The following is a 17,391-nucleotide window of genomic DNA, read 5'->3' on the forward strand; positions in this document are numbered from 1 at the left end:
ACCCTACCACAACCAGCCCTGAGCAAGGCCCTTAACCCTTACCTAATCAGATATAAAATGCGATAGAAATGTAAGTCGCTCTGGATAAGGGCGTCTGTCAAATTCTGAAATGGAATGTAAAGGTAGAAAAAAAATTCAGGTCTTCACACCCGGGATATCACAGGAAGTGTATATCACAAAGAATGTTACTGATTACTGCGGTCCGCTCCGGAGTATACTTTAGTCACAGTGTCAGTTAAGCGTCAGAATAAAATCTGTTATCCACTAAAACTTCCCTCCGCCATAATCACTACATTCAAAGTGAAGCCAGTGATCTTTCATTCAAAGAGATGAGTTTCCTTCCGCTGCACTCTGTAATGTACAGTCACCTTCTGTAAGGATTCATTTCTTCAACAGCATCAACAACAAACATATATTTATTTTAAATATACATTTATAATAACATCAACAAATTTTAATAAACATGTCCAATCAGGACACATACTAGTCAAACTAAAAGAAAAAAAACACTCCCCGAAAGAATAATAAAAAAAACCCACTATATAACAGAAAATAAATAAATAAACGGAAAAAAAAGTAAATACAAATACAAATGGGCCTCTTTTTTCTCTTCTAATAAACCAAGATCTCTTATTATTCCAACAAATTTCCTGCCATCTTTACCCTTTATATGATCCAAAGATGGGAAATAGTTACAAATAGAAAAAAAAAGAAAAATGAGGTTTAGCGTTCATGAATGAAAATTTTGTCCATTATCAACATAATATAATTGAAAAACATAATATGTTTTCCAGCAAAAGTGACCAGTGATTGGATCTTTGACTCCAACCAATAAGACAAATTTTCAATATAAAGATAACAGAATGCACACAAGAAAAGAAAAGGTGATCAGTTGCCTCAATGTCAACTTTACAAAAAAAGCATTTCGCTCAAAATTAAACCGGTGTCTTAAAAACCAAGGTGGCGGATAAATACCGTTAAATATCTTGAAATGGGTTCCTTTGCTTTTGGAGCGACTGGGAAGCTAATATATTGTACAGTAATATTTTAATAGGTGGCTTATCATAAGGTTGTGAGATATTGTTATTGTACGTGCATGTTATTTACAAGTTCTGACGCGTGTCTTTTGTTACACAGTGTCACTGACGACTCCAGACATTTCGTTGATTTCTTTGTCTCTTGTTTATTTTTGACGTCAAAGTACAACAGTTGTTATAGTTTCTTGCATAAATCCACTGTAGTTACGACTAATCGCTTGCTGTGTTCTGTAGCTTCGATACATTAGAGTTACAACAACTTATTTTACTGTATTTCTTTTAGCTTACTGTCTCACGGTCAAAAGCTTGTGTGCACGGTCAAAATCTGTGTACCAAGATGGCGCCGGTGAGGTCGGCTGCCGTCACGACTGCTCCGACCACCTTTTCTTTGTTTTTGTTCTTTAAGTTAGTTTTTAGCGTTTTAAAACCAGTCAAATTACCACCATGGAGTACATTGGTTATGATAGAGACACTCTTGTTTCTATTGGTATACAATGTACTCACAATTCGACGTTTTTAACTCCGGATCCGAGCTGGCCGAGTGAGATCCTGAGGGAAAACAAAGGACGCGACGCGAAGCGGCGGCCCCGAGGGAAACGAGCCGGCGTCAGGAACAGGCTGAGAGCCGTGCACACCGCACACCTCTGCCTAGCATCCTGCTCGCCAACGTCCAGTCACTGGAAAACAAGCTCGATGACCTCAGGGCCAGGATAAAGTTCCAGAGAGACATTCGGGACTGCAATCTCCTCTGCTTCACTGAGACATGGCTAAACCCAGCGGTGCCGGACCACGCCATCCAGCCGGCCGAGTTCTTCTCGGTTCACCGCATGGACAGAACGCTGGACTTGGGGAAGTCAAGGGGAGGCGGCTGTGTTTAATGGTGAACAGCAGCTGGTGCAACAGCGCGAGCGTTGTTCCTCTCACACGCTCCTGCACACCAAATCTGGAACTACTGTCCATCATGTGTCGTCCTTTTTATCTACCTCGGGAGTTTACATCGGTCATAATCAGCGCCATTTATATTCCACCACAAGCGGACACGGACACTGCCTTATGCGAGCTGCATGAGGCACTCACACAGCACCAAACACAACACCGGGACGCTGCGCTTATTGTGGCGGGGGACTTTAACAGTGCCAACCTCAAACGCGCAGCGCCGAACTTTTATCAGCATATCACTTGCCCCACCAGGGGCGAAAGGACACTGGACCACTGCTATACAACTGTCAAGGACGGCTACAAGGCACAATCTCGTCCACCGTTTGGTAAATCCGACCATGCCGCCATCTTCCTCATGCCAAAATACAAACAAAGGCTGAAACAGGAAGTTCCGGTTCAGAGGGAGGTCGCGCGCTGGACGGACCAATCGGTGGCCGCGTTACAGGACGCACTCGATGACGCAGACTGGGACATGTTCAGAAACAGCTCCGATGGTGACGTCAGCGTGTTTACGGAAGCGGTTGTGGGATTCATCGGGAAACTAGCGGATGATACCGTGGAAAAAAAGACTATTAAAACGTTTCCCAACCAGAAGCCGTGGGTGGATAAAACCATCCGCGACGTTCTGAAATCTCGCACCGCTGCCTACAACACGGGACTCGCGTCGGGGGACATGGAACCATACAAGGCTGCGTCATACAGCGTCCGGAAGGCGGTGAAAGAGGCGAAGCAGCGCTACGGGTGAAAACTAGAGTCACAACTCCAACAGAGTGACTCTAGGAGCCAGTGGCAGGGATTAAGGACAATAATGGACTATAAAACACCAACAACCGGTATGACGAACGCGGACGTGACTCTGGCAGACAAGCTGAACACTTTCTATGCTCGCTTCGAGGCTGCAGCTAAAGACGCTAGCAATGCTAATGCTAACGGCTGCAGACAGGAAGTCACTGCAAGCACCAGAAGCGTGTTCATCATCACCGAGCATGACGTGAGGAGAGCCTTCAAGAGAGTGAACACCAGGAAAGCAGCAGGACCAGACGGCATCTCAGGCCGTATCCTCAGAGCCTGCACAGACAAGCTAGCACCTGTGTTCACTGAGATATTCAACGTCTCTTTATCTCAGTCGGTGATCCCCACATGCTTCAAAGAGTCTATTATTGTTCCTGTCCCAAAGAAACCACATCCTGCTTCTCTTAATGACTATCGCCCTGTAGCCCTCACTTCAGTAGTGATGAAGTGCTTTGAACGCCTGGTCAGAGACTTCATCATTTCTTCACTACCAGACACACTGGACCCACTACAGTTTGCATACCGTCCAAACCGTTCCATGGACGATGCAATCTCACATCTCCTCCATACATCTCTCACTCACCTGGACACTCGGAGGGGGAATTATGTGAAAATGCTCTTCATCGACTACAGCTCTGCATTTAAAACCATAATTCCCTCCACACTTACCACCAAGCTGGAGCACCTGGGACTCAGCTCATCCATGTGTCAGTGGATCTCTGACTGGCAGACCACAGGCAGTAAGGATGGGCGGTCATGTCTCAGCCTCCATCACTCTCAGTACTGGAGCCCCCCAGGGTTGTGTTCTGAGCCCCCTGCTGTACTCTCTGTACACCTATGACTGCGTGGCCACTACCAACTCCACCACCGTCATCAAGTTGCTTGATGAAGTGCTGACGACACTGTCGTGGTGGGCCTGATCACCAACAACGATGAGACGGCCTACCTGGAGGAGGTTGGAAATCTGGAGAACTGGTGCCAGAGAAACAATCTCCTCCTGAACGTCAGCAAGACAAAGGAGCTGATAGTGGACTTCAGTACAAAGCAGGTGAGGAACTACCAGACCCCCATCATCAACAGGAGCCCAGTGGAGAGAGTGGAAGCTTCAGATACCTCGGTGTTCACATCACGCAGGACCTAGCATGGTCCTGTCACATCAACACCGTGGTAAAAAAGGCCCGGCAGCGTCTGTACCACCTCAGACGCTTGAGAGACTTTAGACTGCCCTCCAAGGTGCTCAGGAATTTCTACTCCTGCACCATAGAGAGCATCCTGACGGGAAACATCACGACCTGGTTCGGGAACAGCACCATGCAGGACAGATGAGCTCTACAGAGGGTGGTGCGATCAGCTGAGCGCATCATCCGCACCGAGCTCCCTGACCTGCACTCAATCTACACCAAGCGGTGCTGGACCAAGGCCAGGAAGGTCGTGAAGGACCTCAGCCACCCCAACAATGGACTGTTCACTCTGTTGCGGTCTGGGAAGCGATTCCGCTCCCTGAGGGCCAATACAGAGAGACTGAGGAGGAGCTTCTTCCCGCAGGCGATAAGGTCTCTCAACCACACCACTATGCAGAACTAACACAATATTTTCACAATTTTTACAATCAATCAATCAATCTTTATACATACATGGACACTATGGACAACTCCACGCACATCTACACTACATGTTTACGTTTACATTCTGGACCATTGTACAACAAAGACACTTTAATAACCTTGGCACAAAGTCACTTTTTCTATGCATATTTGCACACCATTATATTTCTATTTGTACAGCACATTTCTATTTTCAGTTTCTATTTTTAGTTCTATTTTTCCTAGTTAAATTTTATTTTATTTATTTTATTTTTTTTATTTAAATTTTCTATCGTATTTCTTTTATTCATATTTATTACTATTATAAGCTTCAATTCTCTTTTTAAGGTCACTGGCGGTCGTGTAAGCATTTCACTACATTTCGTACTGTGTATGACAAATAAAATTTGAATTTGATTTGAATTTGATTTGCTCCACACCTTTCTGTATCCTTCCGTGTCTTAACAACAACTAACAACTAACGTGTGTGATAGACATGAAACTGCATAACTGTGGGATGATGTCACAGAACAACTCATGAAATGATGTCACAATACAAATTATGAGTATGATACTTAACGCTTAATGCTTAACTAATAAACTGAAATAAGATAAACATAACAACAAATCACAAGAATGAAATATGGCCCTTACATTTCCAGCCCCTAATTGACAGGCAGGAAGACTGACAATTACACACATTTTTTTGTTTTGTTGTTTTTTTTCTTTTTTTTTTTTTACAATTGGGCCACAACATTTACTATTGGATTAAAATTTGAATTAACTTTCTTAACACTTTAAACATTTGTTAATGGTTTAACTTAAGGTATTCATATCGCTGCTTACCAAATAAAAGGAACATGACTACTTTATAAGGTAATTAACAGTTCATTTCACATATGAGGCACAGCTTATCGATGGGTCTTTCCAGGGTGCTGGTTTTAGTTTTGACCAGTACACGTCTCACAAGTCCTTTTTTATCAGGGAACACTTTCGTGATCCGTCCGACGACCCATGAGTTTCTTGGAAAACACTCGTCAATTATTAGAACTACGTCTCCGATCCTGAGGTTTTTTTCTCACCTGAGACCATTTTTGGCGCTCCTGAAGCAAGGGCAAGTATTCACGCACCCATCGCTTCCAGAATAGGTCGGCAAGGTACTGAATTTGCTTCCACTTGCGACGTGCGTAAATGTCCTCTTTTTTGAAAAGTCCAGGAGGCAAGTTTGGCAGTTTTTTCATCAGCAGCAGGTGGTTAGGTGTCAGGGGCTCCAGGTCTGTGGGATCGTCTGTAGCGGTGGTAAGGGGACGGTCATTCATTATGGCTTCAACCTCACACAGGAGTGTATGCAAGCTCTCATCGTTTAGTGTTTGTTCTTTTAGTATGGACCTCAAGATTTTTTTAACTGATCTTATCTGCCTTTCCCATATTCCACCGAAGTGAGACCCAGCAGGAGGATTAAATATCCATTTTCCCCCCTTTTGCATGAGGACGCCTTCAATTTTTGACTGATTCCACTGTTGGATAGCTTTACGCATTTCAATCTCAGCGCCTATGAAGTTTGTTCCATTATCACTTCTCATAACTGACACCTGGCCTCTTCAGCACATGAAGCGTCGAATAGCGTTTAAGCAGGAGTCTGTATCTAATGACTGCGCGACTTCAATGTGCACGGCTCTTGTTGTCAGACAAGTAAACAATACGCCATATCTTTTAACATTACTTCTACCTCGTTTGACCTCAAAGGGTCCAAAGTAGTCTACTCCTACGTTAGTGAACAGTGGGTGATCTGGTGTTATTCTGTCACGTGGCAGTTCTGACATTTTTTGTTCACTAGTTTTTGCTCTGATCTTTCTGCATGTCACACAACTGAACAGAAACTTTCTCACAAGGGAATTTGCTGTCGGAATCCAGTATTTCTGCCGCAATTTTGAAAGCATATAATTCCTTCCACAATGTCCGACCTGTTCGTTAGTGTTTCTTAGGATTAAAGTTGTAATGTGTGAGTCTTTGGGTATAATGACAGGGTGTTTTACATGCTCAGGCATTGCAGACCTACCAAGGCGTCCTCCAACTCTTAGCACTCCATCCTGCAGTATCCTGCAGTGTCTTTGGAAAGACAACTGTCCGTTTCTTTTTACGGATGCATTACCCTTTTGTAACATGGAAATTTCGTCTTTGAATTTTTGGTTTTAAACGAACTTAATGACTTCGTTTTCTGCCATTGTTAAGTCCTTAATTGTTAGAGACCTAGGGCTTTCTGTTATTGAGTTATTTGCCTGTCCCTTAATCCTTTTTGTTTTCTGCTTAAGCATGTCCTTAACGCAAAGAATCCAGGCAACGGATTTTTTTAACTTGTACCAGTCAGAGTGATAGTTTATCAATTTACTCACGGCATCTGTGCTCTCTGTAGTCTTTACGAGATTTACTGAGGCTGAATGTTTAATCTCAATGTCGTCCTCTTTCATTGACAGATCATAAATGTTCTCAGGCCATTTACTCTCTGGTTCTTTGAGAAAGGAGGGACCATGGATCCAATTGTTGTTTCTCATGATTTTTTCACAGGAAACTCCTCTGGAAGCAGCGTCAGCTGGTTTTTTGAAGTGTTGACGTACCTCCACTGCTGTGGCTTGGTTGACTCTCGTATAATGGAAATTCTGTTAGCGACGAAGGTTTTAAAGCGAAGTTTTTCATTGACAATGTATTACAAGACAGTTGTGCTGTTGGTCCAAAACACAGAGTCCAGCAGTTCTATTTCCAGTTGACCTTTCAACATTTTGTTGTTGTTTACAGCAACCACTGCCACTGTCAATTCCATTCGGGAGATAGTAGTTTGTTTCAAGGGCGCTACGCGAGAATTCCCCATCATAAATGCACAGTGTGTGAGTCCATCAGCATTTACTAACCTAACATATGAGACAACTCCATATCCCATTTCACTTGCATCTGAGAAGTGGTGAAGTTGTGCTGTAGTTGTAAATCCAAAGTCAACTGGTTTTACGCATCTTGCTACACTAAACTCAGACAATTGATGCAACTCGTGTAGCCAGACCTTCCATCTTTTTGTAAACTGTTCGGGAATATCATCATCCCAAGCGAGTCTCTCTTTACATAACTGCTGCATTAAGATCTTAGCTGGCAGTATGACTGGTGCAAGGAAGCCTAAGGGGTCATAAATTAAACTAGTGACTGACAAGATTCCTCTTCTAGTCACAGGCCGCACTTTTAAACTAATCTTAAACTTGAGCATGTCTGAATTAATACACCACAGCACCCCTAGGGCTCTCTCAACGGGGAGTGCGTCTTTACTCAAATCTAAGTCCCTTATGTCTTTGATTCTTTCACTCTCAGGGATGGAACTTAGTAATGTACGACTATTACTTGCCCACTTGGTGAGGTTAAACCCTCCACTTGCGCACAGTTTGGTGAGATTACTATATAGCGCAACTGTTTGATTGTAACTAGAAACAGACTTCAAGCAGTCGTCTACATAAAAGTGTTTAAGTACTGTGTTGACTGCCTCGGCAGATGCATTGCTGCGGTTTTCTTCTGCTGTTTTCCTAATGGCGAAGTTAGCTACACTTGGAGATGATTTTGCACCAAACAAATGAACGACCATTTTATACTCGACCAAGTCCTGACTCACATCTCCATTCGGCCACCATAGGAAACGCAACAAGTCTGTGTCCTTTTCCGGAATTCTAACCTGATAGTACATGGCTTCCACATCTGCCATCATGGCAACTTCCTCTTGTCTAAAGCGTGTAAGCACTCCAATGAGTGAGTTTGTCAGGTCGGGTCCCTGCAGGAGCTCGCTATTTAATGATACTCCCTGATAGCTGGCAGCACAGTCAAAGACTACCCTTAACTTTTTCTTTTGAGGATGGTATACACCATGTTGAGGTATATACCATACTTGCCCGTCTTGTCGACTTAGGTGAGGTGTAGGGACCATGACTTCATGACCCTTCTCAAACATGTCCTTCATGAAGCTTGAATACTCTTCATGAAAGGAGCGGTTGTTCTTAAACTTCCTTTTAAGGTTCAGTTCGCGCTGCATGGCTGCACTTCGGTTATTGGGCATTTGAATAGCTGCTTTCTTAAGTGGTAGGCCAATGTAGAAGTGATTGTCAGTGAACTGCAGGGAGTTAGTTACAGAGTCTAAAAACTGATAGTCCTCTTGTGACAACCCAGCGTTGTTATCACAATTCCGTTCAGGAAAATCATGGTTGCACTGTTGTATCAGCATTTGTTCTAAACTTTCGATGGAAACTCTGTTGACTGCAACGCTCCCTTGCTCATTGTCACACGTGCCTTCCTCGACCGACACTCGAAGAGGTCCATTTATGGTCCGTCCAAGAGCGGTCTTTACTGCATATGGCCCATTGTGCCTGCTGTTAATTACTCGCCATGGTTCTAGGAGCCTATGCTCTTTGTTACCTATGAGAATTTCAACTCCAGCATTAATGTGAGGCAGTTTTACTTCACTGAGGTATGGCCACTTATCAGTGTCGTGCTGTTGTGGAATGTTTTCCACTGAGACTGGGATACTCTTTTGTGTGAACACTTTGGGGAGTTTGACAAAAGTGTTTTCTTCCAGAAGTCAGTAAGCATGTAACTTTCTACTTGTTTCCTCGCGTTCATGGTGCTTAACATGATGTCAATTTTTTTACCTTGTACGTTCAATCGCCTTGCTAATGACTCGGTACAAAAAGTAGCAGAACTACCTGGGTCCATAAAGGCGTACACTTCTACTGTCTTATTACCTTTCTTGGACTTTATTTTAACAGGTACAATGGAGGGAATTTAATCATCTCCAGCCCCGGTGCACGCGCTTTTCTCATGACTCACTGTAACGGGCAAGGTTGCAACTGTTTCAGTCTCATCAACATTTACTATCGCCTGAGCTTTATCTTGTGCGTCAATGTGTAGCATGCAAGGATGTTTCTTTGAGCACGACTGACATGTGATTTTGTCCTTTAACTAGACATCTAAAGCAAAATCCATTCTTTCTCAAAAAGTCCAATTTGTCTTTATATGGCTTAGCGTTAAACTGGAAGCATTCATCTAAGGTATGACCTTTCACACAGAATGCACAAGGTATAGTGAAGGCACTGATAACTAATGTACCACTACTCTTTACTGTAGTCGGGTCTTTATAATTTTCACCAACCTGTTTTATCCCTGTTGCGAAGCTGACCCCTCTTTTTCCTTCCCTTTTTAACTGGGATCCTTGAAGGGATTTGTGACAGTGTTTTTTGCCACTGGTCATAGCGTCCAGGTCTCCGAAAAAGTGGGTCTGAATATACTTTGGCTCTTTTCTTACTGCTCTCCTGATACTTGTGTGCATGAACCCTCCATCTGTCACGCAGTTTGTAAGGCAGTTTTAAAATAATAGTCATCATGTTTGTATGAATATCTCTTTCATCCATGGATTCAATGCTTGCCATAACGTTATGGCAAGTTATCAGAAATGAGGCGAAAGTGCTTAGCGACTTTCCGTCGTCTGACTTTATTTCCGACCATTTGAATGCCTTTTGCATAAATGCAGCTGCAATTTTTAGCTAATTTCCAAACCTGTCATGTAACAGCTTCTTTGCTGTTGCGTAACCAAGATGATTTTGCATATGCTGGCAGCTTTTACCAGGTCTTTGGCTTATCAGCGTCACTATCAGTTTTGGATTCGATGACATGTTCGAAAGCCCTCATAAAAGACGTGAACTCGAGCGGGTCTCCATGAAATGGGGAAACGCCACGGTGAGGTAAAGAAAGTTGCCTTTGGCTCTTCGCAAGCATTTCTATTATATCTGTCTGACGTTGCATTTGACGCTGTACTGTATCAAAGCTCTGGCGTAAATATTCATTGTCCTGGGTGGAACGTTCCCTTAAGTACAATTTGAAGGTACTTGTCATTTGTGGGTTTACACTTACGGACACACTTAGATGAGCCGTTCCTAAACGCGTTGGCAGTTCGTTATATTCCGTTGACGCACTGTGGTCGTAGTGTTCATTGTATTCCGAGTTGGGAAAGTACACACTGCTCGGTTCAATGACCACGCTCTGCCTTGCAGGATGTTGTCGTTCTTCATAATCCTGATACGCCTTTAATTTAGCGTCAGACATTGCAAGTGCCGTTTTAATATCCAGCTGTTTCATTTCAGCCTTCAATTGTGCTTCCTTCATTTCTAGCGCCTGCCGTTCTTCTATGGTTGATAATTTAGCCAACAAAGCAGCTCTGTTAGCTTCTTCCTTACGACGAGTTGAGGATGTTGTAGATGTTAAGGACCTTTTGGTTACTGCCGAAACTACGCTTCCGTGTTTACTTGAAGCGGGTTTCTTAGCCGCCGCCAATCGTGACACGCTGTCATCTGATGAAACTCCATCGTTGTGCGTGTGAGACGTCGAAAGGAAGCTCTTAGTTTCAGCGATCCACGACTCTACGTTTTTCTTGAATTCTGTGGGACACATTGATTTGGACTTGTACCAGTTGTGCAGGTCCTGTTCGCGTTCGTCATCCTTTAAGCGCAATCGCACGTCTCTATTGCTTTGTGTATAGTCCTTTAGCAGCCTTTTATAGTCCGTATGGTACTTAGTTTCAACATCGTACAAGTTATAGACATTGTACATAAGCAACTCTATTTCGTTAGATAATGCAGTCAATTGACTCTACTTGCCTTCTCTGGCGTTCATCATTTCGTGAAGCTTGTCTGCGGATTCTTTATCGTCGAGCGCCATTACACGCTCAGGTTAGGCAACAGCAATGTTGTCCTTGTCGTCTGACATAGTGAAATTTAAAGCAGGTAAGTCCTCTTATCGCTTTCGGTTTTAGTTGCTTGTTGACAGTCGATGCGCATTTTTAAGATCGCACGTGCGCTCTTCACTCCACGTTCACACTCTTAAATCACTTATCCTAATTTTTGCAGTGGAGCAAGCTTTTGACTTTACATGTACGTGCATGTTATTTACAAGTTCTGACGCGTGTCTTTTGTTACACAGTGTCACTGACGACTCCAGACATTTCGTTGATTTCTTTGTCTCTTGTTTATTTTTGACGTCAAAGTACAACAGTTGTTATAGTTTCTTGCATAAATCCACTGTAGTTACGACTAATCGCTTGCTGTGTTCTGTAGCTTCGATACATTAGAGTTACAACAACTTATTTTACTGTATTTCTTTTAGCTTACTGTCTCACGGTCAAAAGCTTGTGTGCTCCACACCTTTCTGTATCCTTCTGTGTCTTAACAACAACTTACAACTAATAGACATGCGTGATAGACATGAAACTGCATAACTGTGGGATGATGTCACAGAACAACTCATGAAATGATGTCACAATACAAATTGTGAGTATGATACTTAATGCTTAATGCTTAACTAATAGACTGAAATGAAATAAACACAACAACAAATCACAAGAATGAAATATGGCCCTTAAAGTTATAGTATAACCATGTCGGATATAATATGGAATTAAAACAAGAGCGGTGATTTTGTTGGGAAGCGTTGTTTTGAGGTTGCTACCATTAAAGAGAACTGATGGAAGTTCTCATGATCCATCTGAGATGTTGGTAAAGCTGTTTGGTAAAGGTTTATGAAACTTTTCATAAATGGCTTGAATGACTTTTTATAAATGGCTTTTAGGACGCGTTCAAATTGCTCGTTGCTCATGTTCACAAACTGAATCTAGAACAGAAACCACTGAACAAGCTCCCTTCCTCATTCATTAAGTCATGAACTGATTAAACACCTTTTTCAAACCAATCAAGAATGAGATTTATATCTGAATAGAATAACTCTATTGTTCCATATTGAGGTTTAGTGTTAGGTGTAAATACAGTATAAATGTATTATAATTTCCAATATAACAAAACCTGTTGGTGAAATGAAGATAATTTCACTGGTAGTCTGGAAACAGTGAAAATGCATCTTAATAGGAACAGAATTCCACACATCTTTTTAAATAAACCTCTAGGAATGAAAAAACAAAAGTTATTTAAATTTGTAACAAAATGTTTTAGTCATTCAATTTTTAACATACCCTTCATAGAGAAAAAGTCAAAGGATTGTAATCCACCATTTACATAATCTTGTATAAATTGTGCTTTCCTGATATATTGCACAAGTTTTTTTTTCCATATTAAGTTGAAATTGATCTGGTTGATGGTCTTAATGGTTCTATTAGAAATAGAAAGGAAAGATGACACTTTGAATGTAATGATTATGGCGGAGGGGAGGTTTAGTGAATAACAGAGTTTATTCTGACACTTAACTGATAATCCAGCTTGTGACGTTCTGATCTGCAAGTCGTTTCCTGAGAACTAGAGACTGTACAAGGAGCAGGAAGGGTAGACTACAGTATACTGCAGACCGGACCGCAGTAATCAGGAATACCTTCCCTGTAATAAACTCTTCCTGTGATGTGAAGACCTGAATATTTTTTACCTGAATTTTAACATCTGACTAAAAATAATAAAGAATGTATTTTTAAACAGCAATTTCGTAGGTCAATATATTAATCAATGATTCGTGAATTACATTAGCATTTGAAATATACAACCACAATAAACTGCAGCATCAATAATTTGAAGAATTGCATTTTGGCACTGTTATACTGTTACACGCAAAAAAGTGTGTGTTTTATAGCAGCTTAACACTCAAAAAAATGAATAGCACTTATTTTACTTTTTTATTTTTTATTGATAAATTATTTAGAGAAACATCCTAGAAAACCTCTAAACCTGTTTAAATCCTGAAGCACTTAAAGAAAAAAGACACCTTGCAGTACAAATATGTAGATGATTAATGGAGTTGCAGAAGAACCTGCTGAATCCACCTCAAATCTCATATCAACTGTCACCAGTTCTAATCTCACACATACATTCTCTATTTCAGAGACTGAACCTGCTGCCTCCACCACTAATACCACACCCGCTGGCTCCACCACAACTACCACACCCGCTGCCTCCACCACTAATACCACACCCGCTGCCCCCACCACAAATACCACACCCGCTGGCCCCACCACAAATACCACACCCGCTGGCCCCACCACAAATACCACACCCGCTGCCTCCATCACTAATACCACACCCGCTGCCCCCACCACTAATACCACACCCGCTGCCTCCATCACTAATACCACACCCGCTGCCTCCATCACTAATACCACACCTGTGGCCTCCACCACTAATACCACACCTGCTGCCTCCACCACAAATACCACACCTGCTGCCTCCATCACTAATACCACACCCGCTGCCTCCATCACTAATACCACACCTGTGGCCTCCACCACTAATACCACACCTGCTGCCTCCACCACAAATACCACACCTGCTGCCTCCACCACTAATACCACACCTGCTGCCTCCACCACAAATACCACACCTGCTGCCTCCACCACTAATACCACACCTGCTGCCTCCATCACAAATACCACACCTGCTGCCTCCACCACAAATCACAGACCCACTGAACCCGTGTCAGAGAACAGTTAAGGTATGTTAAATATGACTGTAAATAATTAAGTAACAGTAGATAAACAGATGTAGAGAGAGAGGTACTGAGGAGAAGCAAATCCTATTTGAATGATGTAATGTTAATCAACTGGTCATCAGTTACTGTGTTATCAGGATCTAAACCACTCAACACTTTTAATAAAATTAATGAACCTCACTTTACAGCTATAACCAACAGAGACTGAAAGCCAGACCTGTCCTGTGTGTGTGTGTGTGTGTGTGTGTGTGTGTGTGTGTTCACTTTTTCTGACTTTATAAACTCATCACTGTACTTTACTGTTATTTATTATTTTTCTAACAGATTTAGACCAAGTGAAACAATACAAAGGTAAGAAATAAATTCAGTTGAACATTACTGTATTCCTGTAAGTGTGAAGTGTAAAATAATAATAACAAAAATCTCATTTATTTCTGCAGTGAACATCAGCATCGACCCAGAGAAAACTCCAGAGTCTCTAATATACGAGGGAAAGGAAGTGAAGAGACGTCCTGCGTACGCTTACTCGGGCTGGGGCAATCCTGATAATGTTAAAATCTTCACTCTGTGTAAAGAGAGGTTTCAGGCTGGTAAACATTACTGGGAGGTGAAACTGAGAGAGTCACAGAAAATAGTAAAACACTCCTGGTTTGTTGGTGTAGCGAGTGATGAAGCTAAGAGAAAATACAATGTCCCGTCTACACCACAGGATGGGTTCTGGGTTCTCTGTTATGAAAAAGGAGATAAAGGAGTTTATATCAGAGATCAAACAGAAGTGATTTCACTCCCAGACGTTAATAAAGAGCTGACAGCAGTGGGAGTGTTTTTAGACTGTGATACACACACACTGTCATTTTATAATATTAATACACACTCACACATCTACACTTTCACTAATGTGGACGTCAGAACATCACTGCGTCCTCTGATCAGCCCTGGAGTCAGAGACCCTCATCCTGTATGGATTATTTAGGAGAATAAAGACATCTGTAATATGATGATGTGTGAGTTTATAATGCATTTATATAAAGTGTGTATACATACTGTACATAACACACTCCTAATTAAAACCAGAGCTTAAAACCAGACAGGAAAAAGGAGAGATTTGGACTTTAAGTGTGGGACATGATGTCCACACCGAGTGTCTCACTATTACTGCTAAACTACAGCTGGACTTCTGATGGCTGGGACTCTTATATCGCTTATTGTGCCGCGTCACCTGGATTATCTGCACATGTTCATTTACTGTAGTCTCATTTTATTGTGACTTTAAACACAGAAAATAAGACGTGTGGAAAGGATTTGTTTGTAAAGTTCATATAATGAGGTTCATAAGTCATGTGTTTAATACATGGAGCAACTGAATATTTTAATATGAATGGAGTAAATCACTGTAACAGAAGAACATTATAATTTAAAAAGTCTCTTTTTAGTCACCACACCCTGTACACCCCCCTACACATTTATATTAGATACGGGATGTTCGGGTCCACTGGACAAATAAAAGTGTGAAAATTGTAGGTCCTGTGTACCTTCACTCTGTTCTCCTCCTTATGCACACTTATATATCTACTTCATATTAAAAATTTTATAGCACATTAAAAAACTACACATTAATAAATCATAATAAAATCACACCTAATCTACAGGTAGATTTCCACAAATATCTTAAGTACACTAAAACCTATTTTTTCCTTTTATATATATTTAGTATATATTATATACAGGACCCAGATAGCACAGGTACGTCGCGAAGACGTCTGCTAATACATGTTAAGTTGTTGAATTTCATGCAAATACAACATGATTTATTCATGTTTATCTTGGAAACATGAAATTATTATGTACAAAACACATAAAGAGCGTATTATCTGGTAAACATCGCGTTGGTTTTTTATAGTCGTATTTTAATCGTCTGTAGGTCGCGTGTTTGAGCTGTTAAATGATACATCGTCTTTACATCTATACGACGTCTATACGACGTATCTTTATCATCCGAAATTTGCTGGTATGTGGACGGGAAATGGACTCATGGACTGCCTATTGCGGACAGTCTGAGCACTGATGGAGGGATTGTGTGTTCCTGGTGTGACTCGGCCAGTTGTTGTGGCCATCCTGTACCTGTCACGCAGGTGTGATATTCGGATGTACCCATCCTGTGCGGGTGTTGTTACACGTGGTCTTTCACCGCGAGGATGATCAGCCGTCCTTCCTGTCTCCCCGTAGCGTCGTCTTAGGCGTCTCACGGTGCAGACATGGCGATTTATCCCCTAGCCACATCAGCGGTCCTCATGCCTCCCTGCAGCATGCCTAATGCACGTTCACGCAGATGAGCAGGGACCCTGGGCATCTTTCTTTGGGTGTTTTTCACAGTCGGTAGACAAGTCTCTTTAGTGTCCTGCATTTTTAAAACTGTGACCTTAAATGCCTACTTTCTGTAAGCTGTTAAGGTCTTAACGCCCATTCCACAGGTGCATGTTAATTAATTGATTATGGTTAATTGAACATGCATGGAAAACATTGTTTAAACCCTTTACAATGAAGATCTGTAAAGTTATTTGGATTTTTACAACATTATTGTTGAAATACACAGTCCTGAAAAAGGGGCATTTCTTTTTTTGCTGAGTATATAAATACAGTGGAACCTCGGATTACGAATAACGCGGTTTACGAGTGTTCCGCAAGACGAGCAACGTCTCAATTTTTTGCGAGCATTGTCTTAGTTTACGAGCACAGAGTATCATGTTTCACGCATGCGGTCTTGTTTTAACACCGAGCGTCACGTCATCACAAGTGAGCCAACGGTTTTTCTCTCTCTTGCAGCGGAATTGTAGATAATCGTCTCTCCTGCTGGGTGAATACACACACACACACACACATACATTAAAGGAGAGACCGTTTTTAAAACCGTTTAAAAATTAGCAAGGAACATCGCTAGTCACACTCGCGTGAGCGCATACTAACGGGATCACTACTGTAAAGTAAAACAACAACAACCACAAAAAAAAAAAAATTAAACAGCTCCTCACCTTTGAAAACAGTCACGACAGAGAGTTTGTGTGTTTGTTTGGCAACCTGAGAGGAGGGGAGCTGTAAAGCCGAAACCTATCGTCTCCCCTGCTGGGTCTTAGTGCTTGCAGACTTTTTGAGTGTGTGTGTGTGTTTGTCTGTGTAAGGCAGAGAGTTTGTGTGTTTGTTTGGCAACCTGAGAGAAGTGTGACCCAATCAGCATCATGGGCGGGTCTATACTGTGGGGCGGGATTGTGTGGGGAGTGACGTCACTCGCAGTCGCCGACCAAGAGGGGGAATTTAAGCGATGGAGGTGAACCGAGATTATCTCATTTGTTTATCAAGAAATAAACACACAAAAATGACAAATCACATATTTTCTTACTCTGAAGTGGACAGAGAAGCTTTTACAAATAAATATATTGTTTTAGATCTTCTCCTGTTACAGCCTGCTGGAGCTAAATCTGTCAGAAACGCTTTATAGCGGCGCTTTATAGCGATGGAGTCACTAAGGGACCGTCTAACAAGTGCATGAC

The 17,391-nt window shown here is 42.0% G+C and overlaps 1 protein-coding gene across 1 annotated transcript in view; it reads left to right on the plus strand.

Moving 5' to 3' along the window:
- The window catches only part of LOC128508471 (butyrophilin subfamily 2 member A1-like), a 38,876-nt gene extending 23,498 nt beyond the window's left edge, over positions 1 to 15,378 (plus strand). Inside the window, exons 11-12 of the mRNA XM_053479818.1 lie at positions 14,171 to 14,197; positions 14,287 to 15,378. Coding sequence (XP_053335793.1) covers positions 14,171 to 14,197; positions 14,287 to 14,819 — 560 coding nt within the window. The 3' untranslated portion in view covers positions 14,820 to 15,378. The remainder of the gene's footprint in view (positions 1 to 14,170; positions 14,198 to 14,286) is intronic.
- Positions 15,379 to 17,391: the final 2,013 nt, after the last annotated feature.

This window comes from Clarias gariepinus, chromosome 20 (assembly GCF_024256425.1).
Source record: "Clarias gariepinus isolate MV-2021 ecotype Netherlands chromosome 20, CGAR_prim_01v2, whole genome shotgun sequence".
In the NCBI taxonomy this organism is placed as follows: Eukaryota; Metazoa; Chordata; class Actinopteri; order Siluriformes; family Clariidae; genus Clarias; species Clarias gariepinus.